At 40.1% G+C, this 26,980-nt stretch overlaps 1 protein-coding gene across 4 annotated transcripts in view; it reads left to right on the forward strand.

Annotated features, from left to right (window-relative positions):
• The window catches only part of DNAJC6 (DnaJ heat shock protein family (Hsp40) member C6), a 150,992-nt gene that overhangs the window by 91,266 nt on the left and 32,746 nt on the right, over positions 1–26,980 (forward strand). For 3 of the 4 annotated variants that reach the window (XM_040470511.1, XM_040470512.1, XM_040470510.1), the window contains exons 2-5: positions 11,982–12,132; positions 13,264–13,313; positions 13,413–13,561; positions 24,948–25,070. In XM_040470511.1, the coding sequence (XP_040326445.1) occupies positions 11,982–12,132; positions 13,264–13,313; positions 13,413–13,561; positions 24,948–25,070 (473 nt within the window). Of the gene's footprint in view, positions 1–2,774; positions 2,917–11,981; positions 12,133–13,263; positions 13,314–13,412; positions 13,562–24,947; positions 25,071–26,980 lie in introns of those variants that run through there. The other variant, XM_040470513.1, reaches the window with a different exon arrangement.

Raw genomic sequence — 26,980 nt, forward strand, 5'->3', positions numbered from 1 at the left:
AGTATGTGTTTAATAGACGGCCTTTTAAAAAAATTTCAGTCTAGTTAGCATACAGTGTTATATTAGTTTCAGGTGTATGTTATAGTGATTCAACACTTCTCTACATTATTCAGTGCTCATCAAGATAAATGTGCTCTTAATAGGTCTTCACCTGTTTTACCCATCCCCCACCCCCCACCTCCACTCTAGTAACCATCAGTTTGTTCTCTATAGTTGAGTCTGTTTTTTGGTTTTGTCTCTTTTGTTCTTTATTCTGTTTCTTAAATTACACATATAAGTGAAACTATATGGTCTTTCTCTAACTGGCATTTAATTTAGCACTACTCTCTAGATCCATGTATGTTGTTGCAGGTGGCAAGATTTCATTCTTTTTTATGGATAAGATTCTACTGTGTCTGTATACCACATCTTCCTTATCCATTCATTTATCAGTGGACACTTGGGCTGCTTCCATAATTTGGCTATTGCAGATAATGCTGCAATAAACATAAAGGTGCATGTATCCTTTTGAATTAGTGTTTTCATATTCTTTGGGTAAATATCAGTGGAATTACTGTGTCATATGGTAGTTCTATTTTTTGGGAGGCCCTTCAAACCTTTTTCCACAGTGGCTGCACCAGTTTACATTCCTACCAACAGTGAAGGAAGGTTCCTTTTTCTAATACATGACCTTTTAAAAATGATGATAGTGTCTGGGCTGTCTGGGTGGCTCAGTCAAACGTCTGACTCTTGATTTAGGCTCAGGTCATGATCTCATAGTCATGAGAACAAGCCCTGTGTTGGGCTCTGTGCTGAGCATGGAGCCTGCTTAAGATTCTCTGTCCCTCTTTCTCTGCCCATCTGTCTGCATGTGTGCGCATGCACATGCTCTCTCTCTCTCAAAAAATGTTTTTTAAATGATGATAGTGTTAGAGTTTTAGAATTGGGGGGGGGAAGTATAGCTCCTTTTTATTTTCTAAACAAATATGTGCACATATAGCTATTTAGCAGGTGATAATATTTATAACACAAATTATTCTAATTTTCATTTCTTTGTTGTTGATTTTGGACATTCTCTAGAGTGTCCCTGTCGCTAAATGTTCACCATTGCTGAGCCGCTGTTTGACATAGGGAATGGCATCAGATCCTTCCAGCGGCTTCCCAATTAATTTGATTGTTGTAAGAGCCCCAGGACCTTATTCCGGTCAAAGAAGGGCTGGGTGTACCATTGATTTGTCAGGGCCGTGATGCAGGTGGATACTAGCTCTTCCTACATGGTCTGGGCCCTCAAAGCCCGAATTGTTGGCACCACCTGTTCTGTGGCCTGTGCCTGCCAGCGCTGAGCTCTCTGGAACTGCTAGTAGGTGGTGCACATGCCCAGGCCTCTGCCCCCATTCATTAAAGCAGCTGCCAGATCTGTCCATGTCTAGGATGGCTGCCGTGCAGTGACTTGTAGTTTTCTAAGTGACTTACAGTTTTAATAGTTCATACTGTGTGCCAAATAGTGTGGAAGTATTTCAGTATTTCAAAAACCAGTACCACTGAATCTGTGTGAACCTGGATATTCGCATAGCACATAATAGTTTCCCATACCAGCCACCAGATCACTTCAAGATGAGACGAGGAAACCCCAGAGCTACGAAGAAGTTCACCTCTGTTAAACATTCAGGATACCGAACTACTGCGAGTGAGGAGTTTACATGTGCTGTAGCTGAAGCTCTGGAAAGAGGTTCTGTCCTTGTTGTCCAGTCTGGCTTTATCAACCCTGACACTGAACGGCATGATCTTTTTTTGCTGAGCCTGTGAAATTTTGCTGGAGACAGCCTTTTTCACCGCTTAATTCTTTCCATTCCCCAGAGCCGCCTGGTAGCTATCATTTACTAAGGGCATACAACACAGCAGGCAGTATGCTAAGGGCTTATAGAACTTTCTTGTATGGTCCTCACCACAATCCTATGTGATATTCTCTTAATGCTTTCCGTTTACAGATAAGGAAACCAAGACTTTTATTAGTTGCTTAACTTCTGCAGGCTACACAGCCAGCTGTAGCAGAAGTTGAATCCAAACCAGGTCTAGCTGCTTAAAGCCCATATTTGACTGTGGTGGCTTTGTTCCATTCCTAGCCTCTTGTTGGCACAAGGAATATTGTTTTTTTGTTTGTTTTTGCTTAAAGTTACTTATTTTTCTGTGAAATTGCTATATTTAATTGGATTCTTGTGTATTTTGTGGCAGGCAATCCAATGACTCATTTACATGAGAGCTGAATTTCTAAGAATTAAAATAAAAATTCCTGGTTGTTTTAGAAAATCTCACTATTTAAAAATCACATTGGGGGTCCCTGGCTGGCTCAGTCAGTAGATAATGTGCCTCTTGATCTTAGGGTCATGAGTTCGAGCCCCATGTTGGGTGTAGAGATTACTTAAATAAATAAACTTAAAAAAATCATGTTGACATGCATGGTCTCACTTGATCCTTTTGATGCCATGAGACATGTAGGAAAGTTTTTGTTCTCAATTTGTTCCCATTTACAGAGGGAGAAGAGGTCTGAGAGGAGTACAATATCATGCTTAAGGCCACAGAGTTTTTAGGTAGAAAAGTGAAGTGTTCAGTCAAGACCTGTCTCCCCAGTGTCAGGCTTTTTTCTAAGCTGTCCTGAACTAGGGTGTAAGAGGAATAAGGTGTAAGCAGCCTTTGATTCTGGAAGCCAAGGCAGTGGGCTTTTTCATGGTAGATCTAGTTCTTATCCCCTATGTGATCCATTTCTCTAATTGCAGGAAGCCAAGAGCTGAAAAGTCTGCTATAAACAAGGAAGGATGAAGCCTTCTGTGATGATGACACTGGTTCTCTGCTCCTTGCTGAGTGTCCTGGAGAAGGAATAGTGTTTTCCTAGGATAGGAGCTAATAGTGCATCTCTGCAAGGTCCCAACTTTGTAGACGGTAGGAAAGGACATTTGTGGCATTATAACAAATAAGTACAGAAAATCATGTCCCCTTGGTGAAAAGGAGCATGAACACGAACAGATAGATCATCATGTCAAAATTCAGGTTATCAGTCACCCCTCAAATGGGCTGAACGCTATGACAACTCAACATGACTAGACCTGGATGACAAAGGTGTTCCTGAATTGAGAAGGTGATGCTCTACAGGATTGTCTTTGTGGAGGCTGTGAGGACCTAATGAGAAAGGCTGATAGCCCAAGAACTTCAATTTTGCCAAGGGTCCTTTGCCATCTCTTTCCTGTCCTGATGTATTGGATTAGCTTGAGTGTTCTCACCAGAGCTGAGACAGTTACTACCCTGATGAAGCAGGGTCTTGGGTCTTAGAAAAAAAATCAGGTACTGAAGGATACTCCTGGCAAGTTTCCATCCCACTTGGAGAGTGAAGGCTCCACACAGGGCTCTTCGAGGGCTTGTGGACAGTGTTGGCCTCCATCTTACAGGTGGGGCTGAGAAACCGTTTTGTGGCCATGAACTCTGATGAATTGTACACAGAGGATGGAGGTCTCCACAGCCACTGAGAACTGACATACTGAAGCTTAACAGCATAGCATTTGGCTGTTGTCTTTATTTTATGTAGCTTGTTTTTTGCTGTAAAACTTATTAATGTGAATTATAGAAAATTTAGACATTCTAGTTCAACAACAATAAAACATCACTTATCATTCTCTTACTTAGATATCATTGCTGTAATTATTTTGAAAATGTAGCAGCTAAGAGCCTAGACTATGGAGCAGCCTGCCGGGGTACAGATTCTGGCTTTATTATCTCTGGGACCTGGGGTGGGTCACTGATGTGTCTTTGCTTCAGTTTCCTCATGTGGAACATAGGGACAGCAATGGTATCTCCTTCATAGGGTGGTTGTGAATATAAAGAATTTCGATTAGTGCCTGATACCTAGTAGGCATTCAGTAAGCTTGACTTGTTATTTTTATTTTATGTTCATTGAATTGTCTAAATTCTTTCTCTAAACTCAAATAATCTTCTTTTGCAAAAATGAGATTTGACTTTGTGTGTTTTGTATCTTGCTTGTTTTTTACTTAATTCTTTGTCATGAGCCTCTGTACTTTTCTACAAAGTGGTTTCAGTAGCTAATTTTGTGGCATTGTTAGAGGTGCTCACCCACTTCTCTTACTGTGGGAGAGGTACATTATTTATAGTCTCTCGCCTTTATAAACAATACCTCAGTGAATATCTGGTTTGCTAAATCTTTGCATACCATCCTTTTCTTTTGATGGCAGTACTTTATGGGGGAGCCTCCTTTCTTGGGGGTCACTAAGCAAAGTTGTATGCAGCCTAGGGTGCCATGGATACATATTTATGTGAGCAGTAGGAGCATACACGGGGAATGTTCCAGGGTTCTAACGAACAGTGCGTGCAGCCTTGGAGATGGTGAGAGTCTGATTTTTAGATGATCAAATATTTGTATCTTTTAATAGGTTGGTACCATGGAGCTCTGTTCTAGCACATAATACAGGTCTAAATTTTCTATAATTTACATTATTAGGTTTTACAACAACAAAAAAAGTTACATAGAATAAAGAAGTTCATAATACTTCTCATAATAGTATTTTCTTACGGCTGACAAATCATTAAGATGTTAATGAAAAGTAGCCACGCCTACTTATCCTATTTCATAAAGTCAGTTAAGACCAGCCTTAACGCTTGTGCTAGTCTTCTTAAAAATATATTCTATCCCAAATAAGTATTAAACCAGCTCAAATATTTTTTGGAATGAAGCATGATATAAATACAGACAAATAGCTAACTCACAGTCCAGTGGGAAGCAGAGATTCTCTCCCAAGAGATACAAGCTTTGTGTCACTCACTCTCCAAGGGAGAACCACTCAGATTCTACCTGTGGTGAGTTCCCATGACTTGGGAGCAGTTGGGATGCTGTGTCTTGTCTCCTAAATTAGGAATCCTAGGAAAAACTTGTGTATCCTTAGAAATGACACGGGGACAGGGTGCAGTTTTTTTTTAGCGCTGGTCTTTGGTGGGTTTACATTTTAAAATGACAAGACAGCATAGAATAAGAATCTACTTGGAGTCTTCCAGGCACAGACCTGGATCTTTCTCTTTGGATGGCACTCTCATGCTCTATCAGCTCTAACCTTGCCACCTCCCACCCTCTAAGACCCACAAATCCCTGAGGAACCTTTAGTAAACTCAGGGTGTTTTCCCACTAGTTGCCATTTAGTCATAGCATTTAGAAGTATGTTGGAGGTGGCAAGGTTTGGGTTCCTCAGAATGCAAGTATTTTCAACCAGCTAGTGCAGGGATTAGAAAACTTTTTCTAAAAAGTGCCAGATAATAAATACTTTAACTTTGTGGACCATGAGGTCTCTGTGACAGTGACTCAACTCTGCCATAGTAGCATGGAAACAGCCACAGACAGTATGTAAAGGAATGAGTGTGGTTGTATGTATGAGTGTAATAAAACTTTACTTATCGATACTGAGATTTGACCTTCAATTAATATTCACCTTATTAAACATTTTCTCCTGTGACTTTTTCCAACCATATAAAAATGTAAAAGCCATTCTTATTTCACAGACTGTACAAAAATAGGCAGCAGACTGGATTTGACCCATGAGCTATAGTTGGTCAACCCCTGATCTGCAACAGCCGTTATTTTTCTTCTGCCTTCTGTGTATTACTTTCTGATTTCACCATTTCCCTCTACTGTGTCGTTTTTTTTTGAAGCCCCTCTGTGCTTTCTCTCAGCTGAGACTTACATAGCCTTTGGAGAATCTATTCTTCTGGCCCTCATGTAGCTCCTCAGGGAAAGCCAGAATACCTACCTAAAAGAACCATTAGGGCAAATTCAGATAACGTCCTTCTTCTCTTTTTTGTGTCCTAATTTGACATATAATATGGGTATATAAAGGCTACAGGTAGATTCCGCCAAGTGGGTCTGGTTTCTGCAGGGCTCTAAGGTTCTAATCAACAGTGGGTGCAGCCTTAGAGATGGTGAGAGTCTGATTTTTAAATGATCAAGGATATTTATATCTTTTAATAGGTTGGTACCATGGAGTTCTGTTATGGCACAAAACAATAAATTATATTTAAAAAGAAAAAAAAAAGAGTCCAAGAGAGGTCTGAACAATCAATTTGGTGTCATCTCTTAGAACAATGGTATATAACAAGGGTATTCAGGCTGGAGTAGAAACTTTCGATGGAAATGGGGGAATTGCAAACAGTTTATACCACTCTATCCTCAATATATTTAAAATGAAAACACAGTACAGATTTTTTATGTGAGGATGTGTTTAAAGGGAAATAATATGCTCTATGTCATAGAGAAACAGAACCCAGGAGGACATTCTCTGATCTGTAGTTATAGTCCTAATCTGTGGGGCTGCCCATCAGATCAATTGGTGGCATTTTATTTAGGGCCGTGAGGCAGTGGGGTCGACACAGGCTGTCTGCCTAAATAATGAGATTGGTTTGGTTGGTCTGACAGATGCCGTGATTTATGGGAGTGTTTATTGTGGGGACATCTGCTGCCGAGGGCAGCCAGGTGAAAGGCATACAGGCGGGAGGTGGAGGAGGGCAAGGAACAGGGGAGGGGTGGTTGTGTGTAAGGCAGGTAAAGACCACCCCAAGTACAGCTGTTAGAACGGAGCTGCTATGGAGCTGTAAAATAGTGGGAGATAGTAGAAGTAGCCTGGGCTTTGGATTGTGCAGATCTGGCTTTGAATCCCTGGCTCTGCCACTAGTCAGCTGAGATTTTAGGACAGTTGCTTCCTTTCTTTGATAGTTCATTTCTTCATCTATAAAATGGGGATAATAAACATTCTACCTCTTTCCCACTATGTGAAATTGTGCTAACAAAAAAGTCCAGAGTTCCTATACATAGGGGAACTCAGTTAGTGGTAGACATCATTCATATTTGTCCATGTGTCCACTTGTTTGTTTATTCACCAGCCTCGATTGTTCTTTGCAATTTCTAATAGAGCCGTATTTTCAAGCAGATGCCTAATGGTGACTTAGGCATTAATGGCTTTTGTGATGAGGATGAAAGTACACAATAGTCAGCAAGTATTTATAGGTATATGTATTGCCATTCAGATGGCACATAAGAGTTTAGTGGGAACCTGAAGTATGATTTAAAGAACAGCTGCCTGGGGCTGCCTGGGTGGCTCAGTCGGTTAAATCTGACTCTTGATTTCAGCTTAGGTCACGATCTCACCGTCCGTGAGATCGAGCGCTGCGTTGGGCTCCATGCTGGCAGTGTGGAGCCTGCTTGGGATTCTCTCTCTCCCTATCTTTCTGCCCCTCCCCAACTCACACTGTCTCTCAAAATAAGTAAATGAGCTTAAAAAAACATAAAGAACAGCTGCCTGGCCAATAAACACAGTGAAAGATACACAACTCGCTAACTGGGGAAAAATCATAAAACAAGACCAAAATGAGATATTGCTTCACACTCACCAGGTTGGTAAAATTATAAAGTCAAACAATAACCAAGTGTTGTACAGCACTACTAGTAAGAGTTTAAACTGATATGACTACTCTGGGAAATAACTGGTCAATATCTAGAAATCTAAAAATGTGCATATCCTTCTTGCTAGTAAATTCTACTCCTACATATAACCTAGAGAGAATCTCCTGTATATAATCAAGGCAATGTGTTCATAACCACATTGTTTGTTATAGTAAATGACCCGACCGTCCATCAGTGTGGTAATGGATCATACGTTAAGTGAGATAAAGTTACAGGTAGCACCATCATAGAATAATTTTAAATCATAGTGAGGAAAGAAAGAAAATTGCAAACACAAAACCATTTATAAACAGCTTTAAACATGGAAAACAATATTAATATATTGCTTATGGATAAGTACATATATAATAAATGTTTAAAGAAATTTGGAATGATACATATAAAAATCAGAATAGTATTAGGGTAAGAAAGAGGGATGTGATTGGAAGGGTTGCCTAAGGCTCAAATCCAAACCCTACCATTTACTCACTAGCTGTGCACCCTTGAACAAGTTTCTTAAGCTCTCTGCCTCAGTTTTCTGAGCTGTGAAAGAAAATAATAATAATATCTTCTTCACAGGTATGCTTTGAGGGTTAAATGAATAAATATTGGTAAAATGCTTAGAATAATACCTAGCAGATAGTTCAGTGTTACATGAGCGTTCGTAATTATGGTTCTCATTACACGTATCTTTATCTTTTATTTATTAAAAAAAAACCTTAAATATTGCAATTTTTCATTTATAAATGTTTCAGTATTTATTCTGGTAAGTGAGGACTGTTGTTGAACATAACTACAGTATTATTACCCCTAAAAAAGTAACAGTAAACCTTTAATATCAAATACTCAGGAAGTGCTCAAATTCCAGTCGCCCCATAAATGTGATTAATTTTTTATAGTTTGCTTGGATTAAGTTCCAAACAAGATCTGATCTGTCTTTAAAAAATTTTTTTTTAATGTTTATTTATTTTTGACAGAGAGAGAGAGAGAGAGAGCGCGCGCGAGCATGAGTTGGGGAGGGGCAGAGAGAGAGGGAGACACAGAATCTGAAACAGGCTTCAGGCTCTGAGCTATCAGCACAGAGCCCAACGCGGGGCTCGAACACACTGACAGTGAGATCACGACCTGAGCTGAAGTTGGATGCTCAACCAACCAATTGAGCCACCCAGGTGCCCCATTGGCTGATTTGTCTCTTAATATATTTTGATCTATAGATTCCTCCTCCAACTTTCCTTTTTCTTCCAATTTATTTTTTTCTAGCTTTATTGAGGTATAGTTGATATATAAAAATTACACACATTTAATGTATACATTTTGATGACTTTAAATATGTGTGTATACCCGACAAACAAATAACCCAGTGAAGAAATGGGCAGAAAACATGAATAGACACTTCTCTAAAGAAGACATCCGGATGGCCAACAGGCACATGAAAAGATGCTCAACGTCGCTCCTTATCAGGGAAATACAAATCAAAACCACACTCAGATATCACCTCACGCCAGTCAGAGTGGCCAAAATGAACAAATCAGGAGACTATAGATGCTGGCGAGGATGTGGAGAAACGGGAACCCTCTTGCACTGTTGGTGGGAATGCAAATTGGTGCAGCCACTCTGGAAAACAGTGTGGAGGTTCCTCAGAAAATTAAAAATAGACCTAACCTATGACCCAGCAATAGCACTGCTAGGAATTTACCCAAGGGATACAGGAGTACTGATGCATAGGGGCACTTGTACCCCAATGTTTATAGCAGCACTCTCAACAATAGCCAAATTATGGAAAGAGCCTAAATGTCCATCAACTGATGAATGGATAAAGAAATTGTGGTTTATATACACAATGGAGTACTACATGGCAATGAGAAAGAACAAAATATGGCCCTTTGTAGCAACGTGGATGGAACTGGAGAGTGTGATGCTAAGTGAAATTAGCCATACAGAGAAAGACAGATACCATATGTTTTCACTCTTATGTGGATCCTGAGAAACTTAACAGAAACCCATGGGGGAGGGGAAGGAAAAAAAAAAAAAAGAGGTTAGAGTGGGAGAGAGCCAAAGCATAAGAGACTCTTAAAAACTGAGAACAAACTGAGGGTTGATGGGGGGTGGAAGGGAGGAGAGGGTGGGTGATGGGTATCGAGGAGGTCACCTTTTGGGATGAGCACTGGGTGTTGTATGGAAACCAATTTGACAATAAATTTCATATATTGAAAAAAAAATGTGTGTATACTTACGATACTATTACCACAATCTCCAAAAATCTCCTTGTGAAGTATTTTTTATATGAATACTTAACATGAAATCTGTCTTTTTGAAATATTTTATTTATTTTTTATTTGAGAGGGAGAGAGAGCATGAATGTAAGTGGGGGAGGGGCAAGGGAGAGGAGGAGAGAGACTCTCAAGCAGGCTCTATGCCCAGTGCAGAGCCTGAAGTGGGGCTTGGTCCTGTGACCCTGGGATCATGACCTGAGCTGAAATCAAGAATCAGAGGCTTAACTGACTGAGCCACCCAGGCACCACCCCCCTCCTTAACATATTTTAAAGTCCATTATAAATATTACAGTTTAAAATAAAGTAAATAAATATTACAATTTTTAAAAAAGAAGAGATGTCATCATATAGTTGAAAAGTGAATAATGATTAAAAATAACATAAGAATTTCGGGGTGTGACATAATAATAGTTAGCTGCAGTCTGTTGGCCCCTAAATATATTAGGTTCTATGCTAATAGTTTTATATGCACTTATTTAACCTTTCCCTATGAAGAAGGCACTATTTTTATCCCAATTTTAGAGTCAGGAAGAAAGAGGCTTATAAAGACTGTTACTTCCAGGGTGTCTGGGTGGCTCAGTCAGTTAAGCCTCTGACCCTTGATTTCAGCTGAGGTCATGATCTCACAGTTTGTGAGTTCAAGCCCTGGCAGTGCAGAGCCTACTGGGGATTCTCTGTTTTCCCTCTCTCTCTCTCTCTCTCTCTCTCTCTCTCTCTGTCCCTCCCCTGCTCTCTCTCTCCAAATAAATAAATAAACTTAAAAAAAAAAAAGACTGTTACTTCCTTCCCAAGGTCACACAGGAGTAGCAAGGCTGAGCCAGAACCCAGCTGAGAATGACTCCTGCTCTTGACTGCTAGGCTGAAGAGGCTACCTGGCCATTGTTTACATTAGCCTCCTCTATGCAGGTTCCTTCTTTCTTCCTGTATCAGCCTTTGTAAGCTAAGTTGTGTTATGATGAGGAACATTCCCAAAATGGAATGGGGGTGCTTCTAATAATAAAGGGTTGGTCATCACTCATCCTGCATGTTCATTGAAGGTCAGCTGGGAGCTCTGCCACACAGTTTCCTATTCCAGGACCTGGGAGTCCTGGACAGAGCAGCCATGATCTCAAACCTTGCCAGTCGCTAGGGCAAAGAAAGAGAGAGAGACGGACAGAAACACAGAGAGGGAATGAGAAGTATGGGGAGTTTCACACTCACAGTTAAGTGCTGTATCCTGAGTGACACACAGTACCTACCTTCACTGACATATCATAGACTAGAGTGGTGGTTTTCAACCAGGGGTAGTTTTGCCTTCCAGGGGATATGTGCCAATGTCTGGAGACAATTTGGGTTGTCCCAGCTGGTGGCAGTGGGGTGCTACTGGTGCTATCTAGTGACTAGGAGCCAGGGATGCTGCTAAATACTCTACAATGTACTGGGCATCCCCACCCCCATAGCAAAGAGGTATTTGGCTCTAAATGTCAGTGGTGCCAAGGTTGAGCTAACGACAAGGGACCAGAAGGTACAATTTTGTGAAGCTGTAAGGAATGAAAAACTGAAATACTTGATAAATAATACTGATGATCACCATGCATCCTAAAAACTGTTAAAAGGGGGCGCCTGGGTGGCGCAGTCGGTTAAGCGTCCGACTTCAGCCAGGTCACGATCTCGCGGTCCGTGAGTTCGAGCCCCGCGTCAGGCTCTGGGCGGATGGCTCAGAGCCTGGAGCCTGTTTCCGATTCTGTGTCTCCCTCTCTCTCTGCCCCTCCCCCGTTCATGCTCTGTCTCTCTCTGTCCCAAAAAAATAAATAAAACGTTGAAAAAAAAAATTAAAAAAAAAAAAACTGTTAAAAGGCCCCTGAGAGGTTATTTTCCATGATGGACATGAAGAATGACTTAGCGGGAGAGGCATGAGATGAATCTTCTAACACATTCAACTCCCTCGCAGGGCAGAGGAGGCCCCTGAACACACTTCTAAGCTAAGCTGCTCTTCCTCTGATGTGGGCATTGTCTCAGAGAAGTATAATGAAGGCCACATGGACAATTACATTTTTTCTAATATTCATGTTAAAAAATGTGAGACTTAGCAAAGTGCTTCCCTTGGTCTCCCAGGCCCAGCAGCACTGCAGTAACCCAGAGTCAGTAACTTCTGAGAGCGAGCATAACTTACAGGAATATCTTTCCTGGTCTGCGTATGTTATGGGAATGAAGAGAGATCATGTAGTCTGTGTATCAGCTCCATTTCTGTTTTTCATTGGCAGGTGCCTCATCCCCAGACATGGAGCCCAGCTATGGGGGAGGTCTCTTCGACATGGTGAAAGGAGGTGCAGGGAGGCTCTTCAGTAACTTAAAGGACAACTTGAAAGACACCCTCAAAGACACATCTTCCAGAGTTATACAATCTGTTACCAGGTATGTGCATTCTTCCCAGTTAAGTTAATGGACCTCCGTGCCTCCAAAGGATCTGGTTACCTGGTTACCAGCCAACTGATTTTCTGGCTCAAGGACTGTCAATTGTGTGATATAATTGCATGGAATCTGATCAACCAAGCAATGTCATTGAAGCCATAAAGTTGAGGCCTTCGGAAGCTACAAGCACAGGCCAGGAGGACTCAGTGCATTTTTATATTAAAATATACTGGTTGCCATCCCTGTCTTTTGAATCCAGCATCCTGGGTTCTAATGCATTATCTGCTCTTGTTAACCATGTGATCTAGGCAATTTAATTAACCTCTCTGAGCTTGACTTTTATACTCTGGTAGGATTCATATCTTTGGTTGGTTTGAGAATTAAATGAGAAGTTAAATGAGATAATAATGCACATGCAATCTGAAAAATACTCATTGGATTATAATGGAAGCATTTATTTTTTGTATCTTAGTAGCTCTTTGAATCTTGTTTAGTGGAAGACATTTTCTACCCTTCTGCTGTATGAAAATTCTTATAAGCAGACCATATGAATTCTATTTTATACTTAGGTATTAGAAAATTCTAAGATCACTTTAGGTTGTAATGTGCAGTTTTGAATCATAAATTCAAATGTCAAGCCCAAAAGATTAATCAAGATTTTAATCTTTGTTCAAAGGCAAAATTTATCCCTTACCAGCAATTGCCAACCAGGGCCTGGTGGACAGAGAAAAGATATCCCTTGTTGTTTCTCCATCACTTCCTTACCTACCCTCTCACTGTTCACACTTACAGGAGATGTTCAAGCAGGCAAAGAGGCTGGAATAATCAGTGTTAATGAATAAGCACTGTTTTCTATTCTGAGATTGATTCTGTTCAGGAAGTGTCACCTACAAAGGGTATTGGGGTACATCAGTTGGAGTGGTAGATTTACGCTCCTGAGGGTATGGGTTGCTTCTCTCAACAATTATCCTTTGTTAGAGAGAAGGCCTTGAGCTAAGTAAAAAAAAAACTTGAGCTAAGTAAAAACGCCTACTGGATGAAGTGTCCAAGTCATGATGGGCAAGTGATCGAGAGGGGGATATCCTGGCATATTTGGATCACTTTAATGAGCACCCTTTCTTGTCTTGCTTTTAGCTACACGAAGGGAGATTTAGACTTTACTTATGTTACCTCCAGAATTATTGGTAAGTTTCTCATGTTTATTAACAGCTCAGCTTTCAGTTGCTGCTCATTGCAACAGCATACCCATTTAACCGATATTCTCTCTCTGTGATCCCTCCTAGTGATGTCCTTTCCTCTGGACAATGTTGACATAGGATTCAGGAATCAGGTGGATGACATCCGAAGCTTTTTGGATTCCAGACATCTTGACCACTACACGGTGTACAATCTGTCACCCAAGTCTTATCGAACTGCCAAGTTTCATAGCAGGGTAAGGGGTTTTAGCACTGGGATGCCATGGTTGAAGATGTAACAGGGTATTTTTCCCTTTAAGAGATATCCTCAAAGCATTTGTGTCCTCAGGCACACAAAGATGATAAATGATACACTCTGGACACTTCTAGCCACGAAGTATTTATTAGGCTGCTACAAAATATTTTGAAGATTTTCCTTGGGTGAGGACATTTGCAGGAAAAGTTTATCTGTCAATGAGATACCATATAATTTGGGGTCTCAAATCACTTGTGGCTGTTTGCTTAGTTGTTAGGGCACATTGCTCTGAGGCTCAGTTGGAGATGGAGCTGCTATGGAGGGCAATTGGTGACCCTTCTACTGTAACACTAATTATGCCCTTAACCTTCCCTTATTGCTACTTAGGTGTCATGATGCATCAGTGTCGCTAGACCAATATAGACACCACCCAGTATAATGGAAATAGCTCTCTGACATTCAGTAAAGGTGCTTGTTTCATAAGTAGAAAATAGCACACAAATAGTCCACACTGTGGGTTTGGTAATACTGCTACTAATATTTGGAGCTTTTACACTGTCCTCTGAGGTGGATGGAGACCTGGGGCACAGAGAACTAAGGTGACTTGCCCAAGACCATTACCACTAGCAGGTGGTCTAAGGCTTGTTTGTGTTCTTAACCATTGCTCTGGGCCAACACTATTACTTGGGAAAGCTGTCTTATCCTCTTAAGGAACTTTTTGAATAAGGCAGGGAAATATTCCTAGTTTCTGACTGGTTGAGAAGCCATGAGTGTTGGCTTAGGTTTGAATCTGATGTGAAGTCTGATCTTTCTGGTCAGGGAATTCTCGATTTAGTCACTGAATTAAGGCTTTTTCTCTTTCCAGAACATTTTCAAATATTTTGATTTAGCCTTAGATGTGATTGGTTTTGCAACTACATCTGGGTCTATTCCTAAATATAAAGGGTTTTCCACACAATGGACCCTTGAAAAGTGAAAATTTATTTTAAGTAAGCAAAATTATAGCTGCCTGTCCATCCTGTGTATCTCAGCTTTGATGCTAGAACACATTTTGCTCCAATTTTAGTTGCCATTGATAATCTTTGGGTTTCAGCTTCCAGATCTGTAAAAAACACAGGAAAGTTGGTCTATATGTTCTCTAAAGCCTCACCTGCCCTAATGTTCAATGACATAAGGGACAGTTTTGCTAAGGACTCTCTTTTCCGTGAAGGTTCCCAGAATAGGCAAGAGGAAACCTGGTGGTTCTCAAATGTTAGTGAGCAACAAACCACCTGGAGGGTTGGGCAGACACCCAGGCCCAGAGTTTCTGCTTTAGCAGCATAGGAGAGTGATGGGAATCTGCACCTGCTAACAACTTCCTGGGCGCCGCTCCAACTGCTGCCCTGGGGACCACTCTGGAGAAGCACTGATAAAACCATTCTGAAGCAGTTTGGTCTAAATTGCCGCTCTATAATGGAGATTTTAAATGCAGCTTTTTAAAATTCCCTATAATTAACTGCCTTTCCCACTCTTATCCCATCTATTACCTGATTCAGAGCAAGTGAATTAACATCAAACAGAATGTGGGTAGATATTCCATTTCTAACTCAGATGCAAATCTTTTGGATTGATTTCTATTGTTTGAGAGTCAATGTCATCATTTTCATAACTGAAGAACTGTGGAACACCCTTCACAATATTCCATAGAAATTTTATTTAATCATGGAAGATCTGTGATAATCTGGAAAAATTTCCCTCTGAAAGTAAATAAAGATATAATTATCATTGTAGAAACATTCATATGTATGAAGATGTCTCTTTGTGTAGTATTTGTTTTTTCTTTTTTCTTTTTTTAATTTTTTTTAACGTTTATTTATTTTTGAGACAGAGAGAGACAGAGCATGAACGGGGTAGGGTCAGAGAGAGGGAGACACAGAATCCAAAATAGGCTCCAGGCTCTGAGCTGTCAGCACAGAGCCCGATGAGGGGCTCGAACTCACAGACCGCAAGATCATGACCTGAGCCGAAGTCGGCCACTTAACCGACTGAGCCACCCAGGCACCCCTGTTTTTTCTTTTTAAGTTTATTTATTTTTGAGAGAAAAAGTTCAAGTTGGGGAGGGGTAGGAAAAGAGGACGAGAGAGAGAGAGAGAGAGAGAGAGAGAGAGAGAATCCCAAGCAGGCTCAGCACTGCTGGCACAGTGCCTGATGCAGGGCTCAAACCCATGAGCCGTGAAATCATGACCTGAGCTGAAGTCGGATGCTTAACCGACCGAGCCACCCAGGTGGCCCTTTGTGTAGTATTTGTAAAAGCAATCTCTATAAAGATATTTAAAGCAAGGCATCCATTAGTGCAACTGCATATTTTGTGACCAGTCTTAACAGTCTTACCAAAAGACCAGGACTTACATATTGAACATCTGTCCTGGGCTGCCCTCATTTGCTCTAGAAGAGCAGGAGGGATGTTTATTGTATTTGCTACCTAGGAGCATGCTTGGCATGGCTAATACAGGTTTCTCAGAAGAATGAATGTGCCAAGAATTGTTAAACATATAGATATAAAATAAATATTTGGTTTTTGTTCTCAAGACACTTAAGCCTAGCTGAAAAATAAGCCAAGACATGCTAAAGACAAATGCAAATAACACAATCCATACTAAGAGAGTTTGGGGAAAGGAGACAGCAGTGAGAGCTGGACCTTAAGGCATGAATAAGTCTTGCTTACTTATGAATGTAAGTGAAAGGAATAGGGTTATTTCCTCTCTGTGCAAACCATAGAATGTGTCTTACATAGCTCTTCGTGATCTTGTCTTAGCCCTGCCTCTCCAGCTTCTTTTCCACTGTTCTCCATGGCCTAAAAAACTCTATACTCCAACCAGGGAAGACACATGCTGTCTCTTTGCATGAGCTGCTCCCTCTTCCTAAGAGGCCCCCATGCGACACCCCTCACCCATCCTAACAGCCTAACTTTGCTAAGGGGAGGGTTTCAGTATACCACAAGTCTTTTCCAATTCTTTTCTCAGAAACACAGGCTTGCACTACCTCTTTAGCCTCTCTCAGATAGTCCTAGAACTTGGCAGAATGCAACTGGACCCTCCAACCTAACTGGTTCTCTCAGCCCTCAGTTGTATCTCAGGAAGGCAGCCCCCAAACCTTAGTATTTTCATCTGAGCTCTGTTTTGGATTTGGCTGCATCTCTTTTCCAGGCCACAGTCCTTTCTCTCCCCAGCACTAATGCTGTGAATTTATTTGCATCTCATTATTGCATTAGGTTCTCATCTTCCAGTGCATGAGGGCTAGAACCATTTCTTCCTCCTTCCAGGATAATGGAGTTCTAGGTCTGCAATTGAATCTTATTTTATTTTTAAAATATTTTTTTAAATGTGTATTTATTTTGAGAGAGAGAAAGTATGAGTAGTGGAGTGTCAGAGAGAGAGAGAGAGAGAGAGATGTCCCAATGTCCCAAGCAGGCTCCACAGTGTCAGCACGGAGCCCAACGTGGGGCTCGATCCTACAAACTATGAGATCATGACCTGAGCCAAAATCAAGAGTTGGACCCTTAACCAACATAAATCAAATCTTATTTTATTTTTTATTTTATTTTTAAATTTACATCCAAATTAGTTAGCATATAGTGCAACAATTATTTCAGGAGTAGATTCCTTAGTGCCCCTTACCCATTTATCCCATCCCCCCCTCCCACACCCCCTCCAGTAACCCTCAGTTTGTTCTCTATATTTATGAGTCTCTTCTGTTTTATCCCCCTCCCTGTTTTTATATTCTTTTTGTTTCCCTTCCCTTATGTTCATCTGTTTTGTGTCTTAAAGTCTTCATATGAGTGAAGTCATATGATTTTTGTCTTTCTCTGACTAATTTCACTTAGGATAATACCCTCCAGTTCCATCCATGTAGTTGCAAATGGCAAGATTTCATTCTTTTTGATTGCCGAGTAATACTCCATTGTGTATATATATCACATCTTCTTTATCCATTCATCCATCGATGGACATTTGGGCTCTTTCCATACTTTGGCTATTGTTGATAGTGCTGCTATAAACATGGGGGTGCATGTGTCCCTTCGAAACAGCACACCTGTATCCCACGGGTAAATGCCTAGTAGTGTAATTGCTGGGTCGTAGGGTAGTTCTTTTTAGTTTTTTGAGGAACCTCCATACTGTTTTCCAGAGTGGCTGCACCAGCTTGCATTCCCACCAACAATGCAAAAGAGATCCTCTTTCTCCACATCCTTGCTAACATCTGTTGTTGCCTGAGTTCTTAATGTTAGCCATTCTGACAGGTGTGAGGTGGTATCTCGTGGTTTGGATTTGTATTTCCCTGATGATGAGTGACATTGAGCATTTTTTCATGTGTCGGTTGGCCATCTGGCTGTCTTCTTTGGAGAAGTGTCTATTCATGTCTTTTGCCCATTTCTTCACTGGATTATTTGTTTTTTGGGTGTTGAGTTTGATAAGCTCTATAGATTTTGGATACTAACCCTTTATCTGATATGTCATTTGCAAATATCTTCTCCCATTGTGTCGGTTGCCTTTTAGTTTTGCTGATTGTTTCCTTCACATTTTTATTTTGATGAGGTCCCCATAGTTCATTTTTGCTTTTGTTCCCTTGCCTCCAGAGACGTGTTGAGTAAGAAGTTGCTGCGGCCAAGATCAAAGAGGTTTTTGTCTGCTTTCTCCTCAAGGATTTTGATGGCTTCCTGTCTTACATTGAGGTCTTTCATCTGTTTTGAGTTTGTTTTTGTGTATGGTGTAAGAAAGTGGTCCAGGTTCATTGTTCTGCATGTCGCTGTCCAGTTTTCCCAGCATCACTTGCTGAAGAGACTGTCTTTATTCCATTGGATATTCTTTCCTGCTTTGTCAAAGATTAGTTGGCCATACATTCGTGGGTCCATTTCTGGGTTTTCTATTCTGTTCCATTGATCTGAGTGTCTGTTTTTGTGCCAGTACCATACTGTCTTGATGATTACAGCTGTGTAGTATAGCTTGAAATCTGGGATTGTGATGCTTCCTGCTTAGGTTTTCTTTTCCAAGATTGCTTTGGCTATTCGAGGTCTTTTCTGGTTCCATACAAATTTTAGGATTATTTGTTTTAGCTCTGTGAAGAATGCTGGTGTTATTTTGATAGGGATTTCATTGAATATGTAGATTGCTTTGGGTAGTATCGACATTTTAACAATATTTGTTCTTCCTATCCAGGAGCATGGAATCTTTTTCCATTTTTTTGTGTCTTCTTCAATTTCTTTCATAAACTTTCTATAGTTTTCAGTGTATAGATTTTTCACCTCTTTGGCTAGATTTATTCCTAGGTATTTTATGGTTTGTTGTGCAACCATAAATGGGATCGATTCCTTGATTTCTCTTTCTGTTGCTTCATTGTCGGTGTATAGGAATGCAACCAATTTCTGTGCGTTGATTTTATATCCTCCAGCTTTGCTGAATTCATGAATCAATTCTAGCAGTTTTTTGGTGGAATCTTTTGGGTTTTCCATATAGAGTATCATGCCATCTGCCAAGGGTGAAAGTCTGACCTCCTCCTGGCCAATATGGATGCCTTTTATTTCTTTGTGTTGTCTGATTGCAGAGGCTAAGACTTCCAATACTATGTTGAATAACAGTGGCAAGAATGGACATCCCTGTCTTGTTCCTGACCTTAGGGGGAAAGCTCTCAGTTTTTCCCCATTGAGGATGATATTAGTGTTGGGTCATTCATATATGGCTTTTATGATCTTGAGGTATGCTCCTTCTATCCCTACTTTCTTGAGAGTTTTTATCAAGAAAGCATGCTGTATTTTGTCAAATGCTTTCTCTGCATCTATTGAGAGGATCATATGGTTCTTGTCCTTTCTTTTATTGATGTGATGAATCACATTAATTGTTTTGCAGATACTGAGCCAGGCCTGCATCCCAGGTATAAATCCCACTTGGTCGTGGTGAATAATGTTTTCAATGTATTGTTGGAGCCGGTTGGCTTATATCTTGTTGAGGATTTTTGCATCCATGTTCATCAGGGAAATTGGTCTATAGTTCTCCTTTTTAGTGGGGTCTCTGTCTGGCTTTGGAATCAAGATAATGCTGGCTTCATAGAAAGAGTTTGGAAGTTTTCCAAATCTTATTTTAATAAATGTAGATGGCATGGGGTGCCTGGCTGGCTCAATCAGTAGAAGATACACCTCTTGATCTCAGGGTTGTAAGTTCAAGGGCCATGTTGGATGTAGAGATTACTTAAATCTTTTTTTAAAAATTTAAAAATTAATGTAGGTGGCAGACTCTTCCATAAATACCAGTGTTGGAAAAGACCAAACATGAGACTGGTTTTATTTGTAGACTCACAGGAGTCCAGCTCTGTCTATATCCCTGTGTCTTGAACCCTGAACTAAATCACTTTACATTTTATTGTGTGATATGTGTTTTGGAATACGGTGGTGGTGGCAGAGACAGGCTGTTTCCATGAAGATTTCACTTTGCTGAGGGGAGTCATTCTATATTTTGATTAGCTTTTATGCTTAGAAGCCACATGGTTTGACAGGAATTGGATGAAATAATCAAATAGCAGCTTTCTTAGGATTTGCATGTGTAACGGAATGTTAGAATAGGATTCATATTTAGTCTCCATTTTTAGCAGAGACCCCAACTCAATATATGCCAGATTGCCCTGCTTTCAAAGCAATGTGCTAGAGTGCCTATTCAGAACTGCACAAGAGGTATTGAACATTAGTTTTTTGTTTGTTTGTTTGTTTTTTTAGTCTTCTTAGCCAGTTTCCACCTTGAGGAAATAAAAATTACCAATGTTGACAGTAAAGTCCTGGAGACCAATGAGATGCATTATCTAAAGCAGGTATTCTTGATCTGAGTTAAAGAAATATGGGTCCACCTGTGTATTTAGATCCATGGATGGGCTTCGGAGAGTTTAACCATTTCTTCTAGCACCCCACTTTTTTTTTGATGGTAAACTATACATGACACAAACTCAACCATTTTGACAACCTATAAGAGTACAGTTCAATGACATTGAATACATTCACAATGTTGTGTAACCATCACCACTGTCTATACCCAAACCTTTTCCATCATCTCCCAAATAAACACTGTACCCATCCACTCTGTAGGTGCATGTAAACTGGTTCACTTTCTGCACAGGTTTTGAGCTCTGCTCAGAATATCAGGAACCACTGCTTTACACATTTCTTGGTATTGCTGTTGGTAAGAAGTAGAAAACCAGGTGAATGGCCACTGCATGTTGCCTGGTCCTAAAGTTCTTATGTTCTGATCGCACTCCAGCACCACTTGGAGTGTCCTTCCTCCTCCTCTCAACCAGGAAGAAAAGTATGCTGAAGGAGCCCTGTTAATAGCATAAAAAAATAAACCCAGCTGATTCCTTTAGACTTTTCCTTCATTTTGATTGTTTCTAAACTACATAATCTTGCAGGATTTCTTCCCTTTTGAGAACAAATTGATTTTTGGGAAATATGCTATCAATTTCAACTTACTTAAAGTCCATCTTTTGTTTGTTTGCTTTCCTTTTCCTTCCAGAGCTCACCAGAGGTCACCAGAGCTCCCAGTTGTTTCTGCTGTGGTTTGCTGGTTGGTGAGAGGTGACTTTACAGGTTATACTTCATCTCTCCCTCTGCCACCATGCTTCAGTTTTAAGGAAACTGAAAATATGGCCATCACTGGAAGCCATAACCACCCACAAATGTGAGGTGGAATTGCAGTTAATAATCACCATCAGACAGTGTGATGTAATAGAAAGTACATGAGTCTTATCAGTAATTTTTATTGAGATGACAATTTTAAGCTTTAAAAATTACCCTAGGTTCACATCTCAGCTGTTCCTCTTCCTGGTTAAATCTCTTCACTTCACCCGAGATACCATTTTCTCCTGTATGAAGTGGGGATGACAATACGAATACCTACCTTGCAAATACTTAGAAATTCTTTTCTGTAGTTTTGCCATAATGAATAAACTTGATAGCAGTGTCTACCCTATAGTAAGCATTCGGTAAGTGGTAGTTATGATTGATGTTAGTAATACTAAAATGCCACAGTAAATGATTGACTAAAATCCCCCTGTTTTCCAAAAATGGTGTAGATTCTTAAAATGTGGTATGGCTCTTGAGTCTGATTCTCTGTAGTACCTTTTGCTCTTGTGCTTGGCAGGTGGGATGCTTCTGCCATCGATGAGCCCATGCTTGTGGCAACGGAGAGAGAAAAATCAAATGGCATCCGGCTGTGGTGCTGTTTTGGCTTCTTTCCCAACTGGGTGGTATCATGGCAGCCTGTAATCCATATGGCATTTTCTGATGCTTGGCAGCTCTGGGAGGTGTTTAGAGAGACTGGAGATGGCATCATGAAGTGTCACATGCCCAAGGATTGTGCTGCTTATTGCCTGAACCTGTGAACCCCAGGGAGACACAAAAATAGCTTACAGTGATTGAGTTCCTTAAAAATTTTTTTTGGTTTTGTTTATGCTTTAGTGTTTTTTTCCCTTTTAGACAGAGTACATGCTTTTAAAAAATTCTAATTGTATGTTTGCTTAATGGTGTATAATTATAGATCAAGTAAATATGTAATTATAGAGTGCTTTAAATTAATATTATTTACTTGATTGATTTAATGATTCTGGAGCTTTTAGCCTTTTGTGCTGAGAACAATTTAGCCAACTTTTAGTTGAGACTCATTACAGATATTGACATTTAGTGTTTGTATGGTTGACATACAGTTTCTAAAAGGTTTAAAAATACTGTCTGGAAAAGCAATTGTTCCATACTTTTCCATGATTCCAGCTTACAACAACAGCTAATTTGATTCATCTGCCCCTTCCTTGAGATATTGTACCTGTAGACAAATCTTAGTATGAGAAGCGATTGCCAAATGGGGTTCATTCCTTTGTTCTTTCAATCATTCGTTCACTCAGCAAATACTGAGCATCTTCCATTCAACTAACACAACAACTCTGTGGTTACAAAACGAGTAAGTTATGGTGTCTCTTCTGGTGAGGCCTAGTGTCTAGAGGGGGCAACAGAGGTAAACAATTAATTCGAATACAGTTTGACAATATGCTGGCATTTACTGCGCTTATGTTGCTCCACTTAATTCTCATTACTCTTGTAATGTCCATTTTCACTTTACACACAAGAGATTGGGGCTCCAAGAGATCAGAAACTTGACTACAGTTAATCAGATCATAAGTGGTAAAGCAAAGGTGAAAACCCGGCCTGTGGGTTTAACCATGGTGCTCTACTGATAAAAGCTGTAATAGATGAAAATGGACAAGGGCATGGGTACAAAGAAGTAAGGTAACTAATTTCTGCCTCTGGGTGTTAGAGAAACTGTCAGTAACAAAAGAGCACTTGAACTTGGGTTTTAAAGGATGAATATGAATTTACTAAGGGAAGAAAAGCATTGCAGACAAGAAGCAGCTTGTACAAGTGTACATTTTGTTATTTCCCTGATGGCAGAATTTATCTTACCAACTCTTCTTTTTTTTTTTTTTTTTTTGAACCAATATATCATTTCTGTTCCTTGAGAACACAGCAGCAGGGAATCCATTTGGTGGTAAAGAATGGGCCAGAAACAGTCTTAATTCATGTTGGGTAGAAGGGGCAAGCTGTTCTGGAGTTTAAACTGGCAGAGGCCCAGTAGTGGGTCACCCTAGATTGTTAGTAGCTGTGTCAAGCATTTCAACTACTTTGTTTAATAAACCATACCTGTCATTGCCAAAGGTATAGGTAAGTGAGTACCTGGAAGCACCCCTGCCAGTACCCTACAATCATCTTGTAGAAAAAGGTACAAATTAACCAAAAAAATGGGCCTTCTTGGCATCCCCAGAGAGAGAAACTTGACTAGCGATTATCTGGTTACCAGAAAAGGGTGAACCAATAGATTGCTCCTGCCTCCCTTTGCCCACTGTTAAACATTAGGGATTTGAGATATTCGTTGTTGTTGTTGTTGTTGTTGTTGTTGTTGTTGTTGTTGTTTAGGCCAGTAGTGTTGCAGAGTACTTTCTGATGACACCATCCATATAAAATCTAGTCTTTTTTCAGAATTCCCTACATTAGCAACCAGCCTAAGCCGCCATCATTCCTGACTTGGGCTCCTCAGCAGCCTCCTGACTGCTCCCCCCGGCTACTCTCATGTCATCCGCATCCATTCTCTGCACTGGCTTAAGAGGTCTTTGGAAAATACAGATGAGAGTCACTCCTTCTTAAATATTCTCCCAGCTGCTAACAGGACCTTGAATGATCTGGCCCTTCAGTCTGCTTTTTTGCCATATGGGATTTTATTCATTTTATTCAAACATAGCTGGCTTTATCTGAACTCAGGGCTTTTTACTGGCAGTTACTGGATTTGATACTGATGATAATAGCTAATATTCCTTAATCACTTTGTGCATGTCAGGTACTGGGCTGAGCCCTTGAAATACATCCTCATGTACTAACCACACCCTATGAGGCGGGTAGGTAGGTGCCACTCACCGCATTTTTGAAAAAAAAAAAAAAAAAAAAAAAAAAAAAAGGTTAAAAGAGGTCACAGAGTTTGTTCAAGTCTAAACTTCTCATTTTTTTTTAATCTAAATTAGTAAATATCTAATCATTTGGGACTCATACCTAGTATTTTGAGGCAATTGATAATCTCTACCAGTATAGTCTTGTCCCGCAATGATTTATACTCAGAGGACCTGGGTTGCTCTCCTGGTCCTGACTGGCAGCATGACTCTAGACAAGACAGACTCTGAGAGTCTGTTTTCTCATCTGCAGAATGGACATCATGTTAATACCGGTCTTGTACGATTGTGATACTGCTCAGAGCCAAACAGAATTCCAGGAACATTGCCGATGCTCTGTAATGGGTTAAATGAACACGTGTGTTAGATGAGTGAAAATACTGAAGATTGCCCCATGGTGTTGTGGATTCCTTCAGTAAGACAGAAAGAAATAAGAGCTCTGAGCAAGTGTAGTTTGGCTCACTCTGCAGCTCTTTTCATGTTCTCATGAGAGCTGGAATAAAATTAGGGATAGTGCAGGATTTATAAGATAATACTATAATTAAGTATCCAATAGGCAGGTCAAAACATTGTATTCTTAATAGAAGTTAAATGCATTGTAACCCTACAGGATTAAAAAAAAATCCAAATATGTAGTTTAAATGGTCTATTTTTAATTTAAAATATACCTCAAAATTTGTTTTATACCTTTACTGGAATGGAATCTTTTAACTAAGAAATTGCTATATTAAACAACTCTTCTTTCTGTGTTTGAACCCTGTTCACACCTCTCCCTGGCTATATTAAAAGAGAATGTGGTATCATATTCCAGAAGTTGTTTAGTGTGATAGCTGCGTATGGAGAGGAGTCACTTGGGGAATTCATTTCCTTTTGCTCTGTTCCCTTAGGTCTCAGAATGCAGTTGGCCCATTAGGCAGGCCCCCAGTCTGCACAACCTTTTTGCTGTGTGTCGGAATATGTATAATTGGCTACTACAGAATCCCAAAAACGTCTGTGTTGTCCACTGCTTGGTGAGTAACCTTTGTTGTTGTCATTTGTGGTAGTTGGGTTTGGTTTGGCCAAATACAGCTGGCTCTATAGAGGCTGGTGAACAGGTAACATTTAAGCTGAATAAGCTTTTTGAATCCCTACTTAGGAATTAGGGGATGTGAGGGATATAAAAATGAGGGAAGAATTTATTCTTCTTGCCTTAAAGCTTGAGTAATAGTGAGAGAGGCAGATACATACATGTAATACAGGGCGTCTACAATGTGGTAAATATTATAAAAGAGGTAGAAACGAGGACTGTGGGTACACAGGCAAAAATACCATTGAGTTCTGTGTGAATGAAATTGATAAACACACTGGAATATTTATCTTTTTGTTTTTGAGTGAAAATGAAGTTAAGAAGACCCCTATGCCTTTGTAAGTAGTCACATAGATTGATTGTATTTTACAGCAATTTCTAGTGGGACTGATGAATTTTCCGACCACTGACTTCTTAGAGTCCCTTCCCCCAACTCTTCTCTGGTGGCCTCTTACCTATTGTTTAAAAGTCAACATCTGGTAAAACTCTTTCTGACTCTTGAGTATTTTCACTGTATGGACATTTCCATTGTATATCTGAATGTCTTCTGTGGCATCTAATATACTGCATCATCATGATCTGGTGGTGTGCCTGTTTTCCTACTAGACTGTGAGCATGTCACAGGCAAGAACTGTGTCTCCTTTACTTTTGCACCCCAGGTCTGAGAGGCTTGAATAAATGATTGAATACATGGTCAAGTGAACACACAAGTGGAATCTGAGCATAAATACTGGAATTACTCGTTCTTTTTTTTTTTTTATTTATTTAAAAAAAGTTTTTTTGTTAAACGTTTATTTATTTTTGAGACAGAGAGAGACAGAATGTGAACGGGGGAGGGTCGTAGAGAGAGGGAGACACAGAATCTGAAACAGGCTCCAGGCTCTGAGCCGTCAGCACAGAGCCTGACGCAGGGCTCGAACAGACCGATCACAAGATCATGACCTGAGCGGAAGTCAGACGCTTAACCAACTGAGCCACCCAGGCACCCCTACTCATTCTTCTATAAACTTCAGGGTGTATTTTTTTTTTTTTTTGCTATGTGATTACTTGATGATCTTTTCCCTCCTTCTTGAGAGCCAGTTGGCTAAAAGAGGAGGAAAGTGAAAGAACATATTTTCTTCTTTCCATCTCACATCCCCAAACTCTTGGCAACAAAGGAAAAATTTCGTGTCCACGAACGGCCAAAGGGTTTTCCTGTCGGAGGCACAACAGATTGTGCAACAGAACAGATTCCTTTCAGGGACTAAGCAGCTTTAGGCACTTTGGTGATTTTCTCTTCACGCAAGAAATTTCTAAAAGTTCAGAGAACCAAAGTCTGACAGCTTTGTAAGGGAAGATGGCTCAAGAGAGAGAAGAGGCTTCCAGTTCTTATGATACAATCTTGAAGAATAAAAAGCCAATGAAGAAACAGAAGCAAAGGATTATGACACCATTGCTGCTCTCTAGCTCACTAAAAAAGGGTACGCATGAGTCAGACATCTGCACCAAGTCTTTGGGAAATGGAATTGAAGCTGGAAATGGGAGCTTTTACTTTTGTCATATATATTTCTGTTTTATTAAAAATAATAAGCATATACTTATCTTTTAATAAAAAACTAATTAAACTGTTGAAAAGATTTGCATGGTAGATAAAAGGAGGGGGACACATCCAACAACCATGGATCAGTTAAGAGTATCAGGAAGGCTAAATCTAAAAGAATTAAGATTAAGAAAAAATGTCTTAAAAAAAAGGAAAAACCTGTCCTTGAAATAAGGACAATAACAAATGCTTGAGGCACATGATATAATCTTAACTCTTTTATTCTGTTTTCTTTGTCAGGGGAGCAAATGTCAGGCTAGGATGGTAGTAACAAT

The sequence above is a fragment of the Herpailurus yagouaroundi genome, unplaced genomic scaffold, assembly GCF_014898765.1.
Source record: "Herpailurus yagouaroundi ecotype Mexico unplaced genomic scaffold, PumYag 77, whole genome shotgun sequence".
In the NCBI taxonomy this organism is placed as follows: domain Eukaryota; kingdom Metazoa; phylum Chordata; class Mammalia; order Carnivora; family Felidae; genus Herpailurus; species Herpailurus yagouaroundi.